The following is a 10,196-nucleotide window of genomic DNA, read 5'->3' on the forward strand; positions in this document are numbered from 1 at the left end:
GACTATGCGGCTCCTGAAGAGCCAGTTCCTGCCTCTGACGACTACCCTGCTCCTGAAGAGCCGCTTCTTGTACAGCCAGTATATGCTGCAGAAAGCCACCACGGTAGGGTGTCGTTAGCAGATGTTAGTCTCTATGAAAACTGGAAAAGCCTTTCGCCGAAAAAGAGGAAGAAGAGGATTCAGATCCTCGCAAAGAAGGGTCTTCCTGTCCCAAACAAAGACGGCATCATTACAGTTTTAGTGGGCTAGGTTTTTCTTTGGCGAAATAGGGTTTGGGGCTCCCGACTTCCTCTTGCCATAACTAGAAACAGATACAACTGTGCAATGCAACTACATTCCCGAAAGTGAATTTGATAGTCACCGAAGGTCCCTTTATCCAGATCTATCGCAAGATGAAGCCAGCCGTGTGCGCATATTCCGAATTAGATGTTTCCTGAGCGTAACCTGAGCGTAACTACGCACAACCTTCCGTATTTGCACTTCATGCCTTTTGACCAGCAGAACGTACTCCACTCACGCTTCCAATTGGCATCCAAAGCCCTACAGATTTGGCATTTTATAAGACTCTTTGCCATACCTGGCACGTAGCGTGATTCATGCCGATACGATCCAATTTCTTTCCATCCTCGGCCGACTGCAGTCAAGGCATACGTTGAATGTGATGGAAGCTTACTAGATAGGCACCTGAGGATGGTCGCGCCACGTATGAGCATTTGTAATCGAACACCTGTACGGCGAAATCGGTGAGGCAAAGCTAATAAGTTGGTCACATCCGTAATTCACCTTCCGCATGCGCTCGGGTCATTGGGTCTACAGTATCTAATAGAACTGTGCTAGGAAGTGACGAACCGAAGCGAGGGGAGCTAGTTGATATCAAATCGATCGTTGTCTATCGAAATCGTGGTTGAGTTCAGTGTGCCGAGCGGAAGCTATTCCCGGCCCGATGGCGGTTCCGCCTGCGGGTGATCCCGAGACCGCCCCAAGAACTCCGGAAAACTCTGCAAGGGATGGTGGTGAAGCTGTACTCCCTACCTCGATAAGCTTTGACCTCTGCAGTTTATATCAGGATGCAGTCTTCCGGCCAACCTCCTTTAACACAACAAGGCGCACAAAACTATTTCGTCACTGTACCAAGCGCTGTGACATGGTCGCCAGCTTGATTGATGCCCACAACACACCAACATCATGCCAATCCCATCAATGTCCCGATACCACAGCAGCAGCAGCAGGCAGCTATTCCAGTGATCCAGCCGTGGGCGGTAAACCCAATGCAACAAGTAGATCACCAACGCGCCCAACTGCAACAGCAACAAATGATTGAAAGTCTTACAGTAAACAACAAATTGTACAAGGACTGAGGCAGGAATTCCAACAAACGGTGCAGGAGAAAGTTAAGGAAGAGCTAAAGGCAGCTCAGCAAGAGATGCAGGCGAAATTCAAGGGAGAACTACAATCGGCTCAGCAAGAGATGCAGGCGAAATTGAAGAGAGAGCTACAAGCATCTCAGCAGGCGATGCAGGCGAAATTGAAGAGACAGCTACCAGCATCTCAGCAGGCGATGCAGGCGAAATTGAAGAGAGAGCTACAAATAACTCAGCAAGTGATGCAGGCGAAATTCAAAAGAGAGCTACAAACATCTCAGGAAGCGATGCAGGCGGAATTCAAGAGAGAGCTACCAGCAGCCCATATATCTTCGGGGCCGGTTCAGCAGCAACAGGGGGAGCAGCGAAGGCAAGAAATGCTGCAGGAGGTGCAACAGATCATACGGCAATTTCAGCAACCTGTTCAGCAGCTAGTTCGGCAGCTATTTCAGCAAGAAGTCCCGCCACTGGTTCAGCGAAAGATAGCACATCTCGCTCATCAGGTGCAGGTTCTAACGCAACAGACATCCTTGGAGGGAGCCCGCCGACGAATCTGGGAGCTAGAAGACGAGATTGAGCAACTTCGCCAGGAAAGTGCCCCGTTTGAAAACGCTTCTGTATGATCCATCGGAAGGGAGCTTCCACTTAGAGGGAGACAATGCTACTTGGGGACCACATAATTGGCTCTGTGCACTAATCCAATTCTAAAATTTTTGAAAAATAATTTCTGAACTATTCATGCTTAGCTATATATCTATCTTACACTTTATAATATTCATCGTTGGGTGAGATATAGAAGCCTTAAAAAGGGGCTTTTCTGTGGAATACAAAAGGTGGCCCGCTGGCTTATTTATAGTTTGCAAGGGGTGAGTGAACCTTCGGAGAATTGGACTTTCCAATTCGGTTTGGTTGCTAGCCTGGATGGACTGCAAATTAGCACATTTCTTGGCTTACGGAATTAGAGGAGGCATATACGGACACATGCGGCAGTATATTTACAATGCGATCACAGAGCTTGTTGATCATGAACACATCTCTCAGTGACCAGCCAATTCGTGCTCGTTCGCTATCAGACCTGGATGGTGGGATCCTACCCATCATTTATTCTCACAGTGGACGCACTTGGTGAGCGTGATGGCGTTAAACGACCCCGATCCTTCAGCAACTTCTGGCTGAACTTCAGCGGTTGGAATCAGTTCGGGTACAAGTGTCTAGACATGGGATTTCTATCCATTATGGGTTTTATCAGACATCGGAGAATGAACACCATGAGTCAACGCCATATCACCAACAATGATCGACCACGACATAACTATTTTCCTGGGGCATCAGCTTGGGAATCATTGGAGAATGATTCTGCCAAGCTTTTTGCTGGGCTGGTGAGCAACTTCAAAAGTCTGGTCAATGGCGATTTTGAGCAGTGATCAACGGCTCAGCTGCCAAACACTCAGCAATCTACCGACAAGCCGTTCAGCAAGGTTAGGGATATTACCTGGGTGACAGACTGTTGATCAATAGTTGAACTATTTTCACGCATCATCGACCGCTCATCGCTTTTATTGGGCTGAAACCTCAGTTGGCCTGGTGGTAGAAATGCGCCGCTACCTGCAAAGAAAGGAAGGTTAACAATGATGCGCCTGGTTGATCCAATTTAACGGTTATTGAACCATTTATTCTCCTTCATTGGTGTGGCTGATGCTCATGCACCCCTGTCACCTGCTAGACTAAGTGTGTTTTTTCAAGCCACCGTGATCCCCGCCCACAAGCGCTGAACAAAGTACAACGAGAGTGTCAAGGTACATCAACAACGGCAATGTAACTGGTCGTCTTAACGTCTTAAGCACCTCATCAATGTCTACGAGTAATGACTGGGCCGGAGCGGCAGCCACGCGCATATTGGCGCTCAGTTATTTAAGTTCCTCGGATGTCGAAATCAATAATTTTCTCTGCTCCTTTGCCAAAAACGTGTGGGTGTTGCTTACTTCGACGACGTGTAGCGCAATTACTCTGTCAAGGGGAAGAGTTGCATCAGTTATCAGAGGACTTCCAACATTATCCAGTTGCGCAAGGATGCGCATCGAAAAATTGCTGTTCAAGCCCGGGATTTGCGTTCGCCTACCCATCTTTTATAATCACAGCTTCAAGTCGCACAGGATAGGCCCCGAAGATCACTGGAGTTCAAAGATGAAAGTATGTGAAGACTGTCAGATGTGTTACATTGATTAACACGCGGACCATGACGCTCTTTGAACCCACCAGTCTAACCACGACATATAGTAAATGGGCACAAGCGTTGTGATATCTTGACCGGACTAGACGGTTCAATTGATGCACAGTGCAACGTCGAACATCCCTACAGGTTACAGTACAGGGTACGAACATAGCTACTGCATACCCTGTCACTGGGAAAAGGGGTATTCGTGCTGATTACTCTTTTGTTCGAGGGCTTCAAATCCACAATTGATCGGATGGCGAGTACAACCACCCTTCCACTCCTGTCCTTTGCGTTTCTTGGATGCGATTGTAGATATCCGAAGCAAGGGACATGGTTACCTACTCACGCATATGGGAAACTGTTGAAAGGAATGCCAAATTGCACTGTATCACTTTTAGTCTGTGAGACCCATCCTAGAGATGCATTTTCCTTGGCTGTATAGTTCCTGAGAGGGGACCCAGATCAAAGGCTTTCATGGCCTTGCCCTTATTCTTTCAATGTAAGTAATCATAGAATTAGTCCTTATACAATAGCAGTATTAGAGTCCATGCCGGCTTGGAAGATCAGACAAGGTATTTCGCCCGTGGCTTTAGATACCAGGTTCCAATAAGTGGTCTGTTGAAATAAAGTGCGTATTGCTCGTTCCCCGGGACACAGGCTGCATCTCCTACCTGGGCTGCTGAACTGGAGTATCATGCTTCCCTTCGTGTTGTCCGCGACACCATTGTAAGGTGGAAATATTGCTAGGAGCGACCTCAGTTCAGCAATTCGCACTCGATCAACTCATTGAGCATATTTGCAGTTTGAAGCCAACAACCGTACATGCGTTTATTTCGAAATGGTCGCTCGTCTGATCTTGAGCGGAACACTTCTGCGTTAAGGATTCCAGCATACATGTGTTGCCCACTTAGACTCTACCCCGATCCCCGACCGCGATTTAACTGTGGTAAGCATTGATTAATACGGCTAGCGCCGTTCGAAATGATGAGCTTACGAATTCGGTGTCGACGTTCAACGAAGGTGGACGCGTAAAACTCAACTACAGGCCTGCCGCAACTGATGCGGCGCATCTCGATTGTCGAATGGCTCCGCAGCAATGAGTCAGTCTCAGCGCAGTGCCACCCGATTTTTGCCCAACTCAATCTCCGACAAGGTCAACTTAGCCTCTTACACATCAGAATGCAGTCATATGCGCGGCACAGTCAGTTAAAATGTTCGCCGCAGTGACACTGGCCGTTCCGCATGAGGCTTACGATTATGAGGCTCTTGCTGTGGGCCCAGCCTCGTTGATGCTTGCCGTTCCGTTTGTGCAACATGCACGCGGACCTACAAGGTTGCCGGCATATAAAGGCCTGAGAAACGTATATAATGAGCGATGAAGACAGCTGGTCTTTTTCTGTTTCGTTGACCTCTCATCGTCATTCGTCATCGCGTCCATAGCTGTGCCGAACATGGCCTCATATTCGGACCACAACATCGCCAACGATAGCAGAAATGCCACCACAATCGACACGGCTGTCCTGGACGCCTTTATACCGGGCTACTCTGTCCTCTCACGCTTTCTGAGCTCCTATCTCCAGATCGACCTATCGTACTACCTGCCCTTTCTTGTGGTGGCAGCCGCAGCTACCGCCTCCCTGCGCTACAGTATTACAAGAATCGTCCGCCTGCTGGGGGAACACTTCACCTCGACGGCGGAGATCCGCCTCGACGACGAAATCCATAATTATCTTATGTTCTGGATGGCGCAGCAGCCGTTCACGAAGCGGACGACGCATTTCGTCGCAGGGACGAAGATCAGCAGCGGGATGCGGTACTGGGATTCCGATAACGGCGAGGGGTCGGATGGCGAGGACATCGGCGAGGACGACGATAGCGTTAATGACGACAGCGGCATGCTGGCCAACTTCGATCGGTACTGGCAAAAGGTCATAAGCAAGGACAAGTACCGCACGCTGCGGTTCACACCCGCTGAAGGGACGCATTACTTCTGGTACAAGGGACGCCCGCTGGCGTTCATCCGGGTGCGGGGGGAGAACAGCGGCGGCGTGAGTCTGCGGTGGGTGCCGGAACGGCTGTACCTATCATGTCTTGGACGAGACCCGAGCATCCTCAAGGACCTGCTGGCTGACGCGCAGCGGGCGTACGTGGCGCGCGACGGCAACCGGACGATCATCTACCGCGGGCAGAAGAGCGGGGCGGACGGCTTCGACTGGGTACGGTGTATGGCACGGCCGCCGCGGCCGCTGTCGACAGTTGTGCTGGACGAGGCGCAGAAGCAGGCGTTCATCGACGACATCAAGGAGTATCTGCATCCGAGGACGAGGCGGTGGTATTCGAACCGCGGCATCCCATACCGCCGGGGGTACCTGCTGCACGGCCCACCGGGCACGGGCAAGACGAGTCTGTGTTTTGCGGCGAGCGGGCTGCTGGGCTTGACGCTGTACCTGCTCAGTCTGAACTCGAAGAGCCTCGACGAGGACAGTCTGATGTCGCTGTTCTCGGAGCTGCCGCGGCGGTGTATCGTGCTGCTTGAGGACGTTGACAGCGCGGGGATCACACAGAAGCGCGCAGACGATGACTCGACCGCGTCGGCCGTGCTCGTGGAAAAGGACAAGTCCAGCGCCGAGGAGAAGGAGCCCGAAAAAAACAGCAACAATGGTGTTTCGCTCTCGGGTTTGCTCAACGTCATCGACGGAGTCGCCGCCAGCGAGGGCCGGATCCTCATCATGACCACTAACCATGCGGAGGAACTAGATCCGGCTCTTCTCCGGCCAGGAAGGGTTGATATGACTATTGCTTTCGGATACGCTGACCGCGATGCCTTGCGCGAGCTCTTCTCGGCTATTTACAGCATTCTCGAGAATGATGCGCGGGCATCTAGGATGAAGTCCGTCAGAAAGCCATCAGGACAAGGGGAGAAGCAACATGTCAAAGCTACAGTCACTCAGTGGAAGGGGCAACGCTTTTTAAACGAAAAGATTGAAGAACTGGCGTCTGAGTTTGCATCACGCATCCCTGAGGGTGAGTTCACCGCTGCTGAGATCCAGGGTCATCTGCTCAACTACAAGAATGAGCCGGAGGCTGCTATCAACGCGGTTGAGGAGTGGGTGAGGAGCGTTCGAGCCAAACGAAAGGAAAAGGAACAGTCTAAATGATATAAACCCGTGATATGCACAACATTATGTGCCATGAAACGATACATTAAACAGATTGAAGCATCATCATGCCATCTGTGAAAATTCACCCACCTGGCAAACACTTGCTAAAAATAAAGAAAAATGGCTAGTCAAATATACTCCAAGAATAAGATCCTAGACCATTGAAATTATCATAAAGGGTATCGCAATAGAAAATATGTAATATATGTATAAATAGCCCACAGGGGCAGAAAATATTGCAAGAAGAATATCCACAAAACACCTCCCAACCCAATCAGTCAGTCGTGGTGGTGACACCAGTTTCCGGAAACCCTGTACCCTACGACAAGCTACGAACTTCGCTCACAGATACCCTACCGCAACCGAAACTTCTCATCCCTGTTGTAGTTGTCTCTAGGATGGAGGTCACGAGGCTGATTGAGGCGGAACAACTTTACAGTATATATGGCCCCTGGCGAGCACGCTGGGTAACTGCTACCGTCAAGCAGTTAGGACGATGGATTTCTACCTTCTCGCGGTGTCCGGTGTCAGTGACGTCAACGCCGTCAGCCAGTTCGAGGGAACCTTCCCGGATCGATCCACCTCTCTCCATCATACAGTTCAGGGGCGCGCCATGAACATTATCCACCGGCTATTAACGAAGGAGACCCTTGATCCAAATGTCGCTGACGAACAGAAGTGGACTCCGCTCGGTTTGGCAGCCGACCAGGGGGATGTTGAGACGGTGGAGTTGCTCCTCACCCGGCCAGACATCCGCATAAACGGGGTCGAGGGCAAAGAAGCTCCACCGCTCTGTTTAGCGGCAAGAGAGGGCCATACCCAAGTAGTGCATCGCCTGCTCCAGTGTCCAGGCATTGACATTGACCAGGGATGGGGTGCCTACCTGCCACCGCTTCTGGCTGCCATCACCAAAGGCCATTCCAACATCGCAATGCAGCTGCTTGCGTTCGGGAAGCGGTTGAACGTCAACATCCGAACATACGCGGAAGAGTCCGCACTGTCACTGGCCGCGCGTCATGGAGACCTGCAGGTAGTCAGCAGTATCCTGTGTGACAGCCGCACAGACCGTAACAGTGTTGACGATCGGGGACGTACTGCATTATGGTGGGCAGCTCATGCGGGGAAAAGTGCCGTCGTGGAACGGTTCCTGTTGGACGATAATATACAGGTCGATATAAGGGACGACGACGGGATAGACGCCCTGAATGCAGCGAGTAAACAGTATCATTTCGATATTGTCAGGCTCTTACGGACTCACCGGCCAGGGCATCATCACGGTGTCGGTGGGTCTCGCCCGCTTATGGCTAGCAATTAGTAGTGCTGCCGCCAGCGGAGTCACAGGCTGGTTCATTTTCATACAGTGTATGCATCCCGGAGCGTCGTGGGCTGGTAGCGGAGGACATGCTCAATTTGTTCTTCTGCCTGCAAGGAGTCACCTGAACTCCGGATCTCTCTCGAATATCGCCCGCAAATTTAGTGATCGTTATTCGGGGATATCTTAGAACTGACATATTCACATACGCCAGCTCTGACTAAAGCTCTATACTGTTGAGCAAGCATTCTGTAGCAGGGTGTCCCGCACCCTTGTGGCATTTAGGTCCCGACAACCGGAACATTTTTCCCAGTATCTGACCAAGGTCCTTTTTCATCACAGGAAGTCTTCAGTACTGAAATGGTAGAGTACTAGTATGACGTGACCGCAGTCCAGTCTCATAATGGCCATCTGAGTATAATCTGTTCGTAGACAGACGGCATGAGGGGTAGCATGCGTCAAAGAAGTTCAAGGGTGAATCAGAACAAGGCAACGCACACGTAGTACAGCTGGTGGTGGTGGTGGTATTCATACCCTGACCCCTCGCCTAGGCGACATGCAGGACCCAACTATCACTATCTCTATGTACATCTAGGTACAGTAAACCATTACATCCCGACGAATTTAGAGCCTCGTCAAGGCCTATGGTGGCCTAAGTGCCTGATGTTCTGTTCTGCGGCCCCTTTGGCGCGCGGCTTCGAAACCTTTCAGATGCCTCTGCAAAGTCCAGTACAGCACCTAGGGTGCGACCGTCCTGCGCGGCCTCGTTTAACCTACGTTCCTTACTATGCGGTCCCCCTCCGAGCATATCTGAGACATTGTTGAATGCACTTCCGATCTTCCTCCGTAGTATGTTCCGCAAGTCTTTCAGCTTCGGGCAGTCCACTAGCACGTGGACTACTGTTTCTTTAGCTCCACACTCACACCTGTCGTTCTCCTGGAACTTATGCCGCTTGCCGTGTGTCGCCAGCCATGAGTGGCCGGTTCGGAGCTGTGTGAGTAAGTAGGCTCGGCTTCGCGGTAGCGATCCATACCTCCGCCGCGCACGGATTGAGGGTAGAGTCGCGTCGATCTGGCGAAGGTGCCCTCCTTTCTTAGACGATTTCCATTCTTGTTCCCACTCTTCCCGGATTTTGCGGCGGTCTATGTACAGTGATTCTCAAAATCGGTCTGACCATCAAGCACCCACATGAAGATAGTTTTATAGCCCCACTGCCAAGAGCTTAGTTTGAATATATTATTGAGCCACCCACTGCGGCAGTAACTTTTGTCGTATATAGCACGTAGGAAGCACTGTATCAAATTATGCATACCGTCCTTCCTGCGTCTGTCTGACTTGGGGCCCCCGTGTAAACTAGTTCATCCGCCCGAGATGCCCGACAGATGTGTCTCCTTGCACGTCGTACCTCTCCCCCAGAATAGGAATCCAAGATATCACGACTCCCTAGTCGACAAATCCACGAAAGCTGGTTTAAACATTTATTCGAACCTCTAACCTTTTCCGTGATTGAAGACCGCGCTAAAACTTGGCCAGAGGGCTGCTGAGTCTCTCCATTTTCGGATACAGAGTCGACGCGTTGGCGGGCGCACAATCAGTGACACGCCGGCCAAGCTCCTCGATCAATGCATCGGTGGCGAGTCTCTGTTGAAAAGGGATGTTTTGTGGTAACGGCGGTCGGTGCTTGTCTTGTTGACGGAAAAGCGAGCCTTAGCCAAAATACCAGATCTATTCGGAGTAGCAGAGGGCATACCACCCATAAGACGATAAGTAAGGGCTTGCCATCCAGAGCATGGCCAGGCAGTAGCCTTCAGGACTGGGGTGGAATGATATGATTATGATGGAGTGTTGGGCAGCCTATCGGATAGTAGCTGTTTAGCAAGGCCGCCATTGCGCTGCATTCTCTGGTCAAATGTATAACAGATGACGCTCCAAAGGGCAAAAATCCTCAGGCTAATTCAGGGTGGAAAATGCTTAAAAGTCTAAAAAGAAAGTCGGATATAACCGAAGTCGGCGGCCTTTGGACAAGTAGTCGTGCGAGTGCATGCTGAGACGCCAGTCGATCAGGGTGCTCTTCGGCAAGGGTTCTCTCTCTCACTGCAACCACATGCTCAAGCAGCTCCACGGCTTGCTTGATCTGACCATTTGC

General features: G+C 50.9%; 4 protein-coding genes across 4 annotated transcripts in view; all 4 read left to right on the top strand.

Moving 5' to 3' along the window:
- The window catches only part of Asppvi_003842 (uncharacterized protein), a gene marked incomplete at both ends in the record, with an annotated part of 1,499 nt that extends 1,250 nt beyond the window's left edge, over positions 1–249 (top strand). The window contains one exon of the mRNA XM_043299799.1: positions 76–249. Within this exon, the coding sequence (XP_043155734.1) occupies positions 76–249 (174 nt within the window). The remainder of the gene's footprint in view (positions 1–75) is intronic.
- Positions 250–1,163: 914 nt separating this feature from the next.
- Positions 1,164–1,984, top strand: Asppvi_003843 (uncharacterized protein; the record flags this gene model as incomplete). Its single annotated transcript, XM_043299800.1, has 2 exons — positions 1,164–1,331; positions 1,364–1,984. 2 exons carry the CDS (start codon positions 1,164–1,166, stop codon positions 1,982–1,984), a joined length of 789 nt encoding a protein of 262 aa, XP_043155735.1.
- Positions 1,985–5,027: 3,043 nt separating this feature from the next.
- On the top strand, positions 5,028–6,734 carry Asppvi_003844 (BCS1 and AAA domain-containing protein; the record flags this gene model as incomplete). Its single annotated transcript, XM_043299801.1, has 1 exon — positions 5,028–6,734. The coding sequence occupies one exon, from the start codon at positions 5,028–5,030 to the stop codon at positions 6,732–6,734; it is 1,707 nt and encodes a 568-aa protein (XP_043155736.1).
- Positions 6,735–7,233: 499 nt separating this feature from the next.
- Asppvi_003845 (ankyrin repeat domain-containing protein) lies at positions 7,234–8,052 on the top strand (the record flags this gene model as incomplete). Its single annotated transcript, XM_043299802.1, has 1 exon — positions 7,234–8,052. One exon carries the CDS (start codon positions 7,234–7,236, stop codon positions 8,050–8,052), a length of 819 nt encoding a protein of 272 aa, XP_043155737.1.
- Positions 8,053–10,196: the final 2,144 nt, after the last annotated feature.

This window comes from Aspergillus pseudoviridinutans (assembly GCF_018340605.1).
Source record: "Aspergillus pseudoviridinutans IFM 55266 DNA, scaffold_3, whole genome shotgun sequence".
In the NCBI taxonomy this organism is placed as follows: domain Eukaryota; kingdom Fungi; phylum Ascomycota; class Eurotiomycetes; order Eurotiales; family Aspergillaceae; genus Aspergillus; species Aspergillus pseudoviridinutans.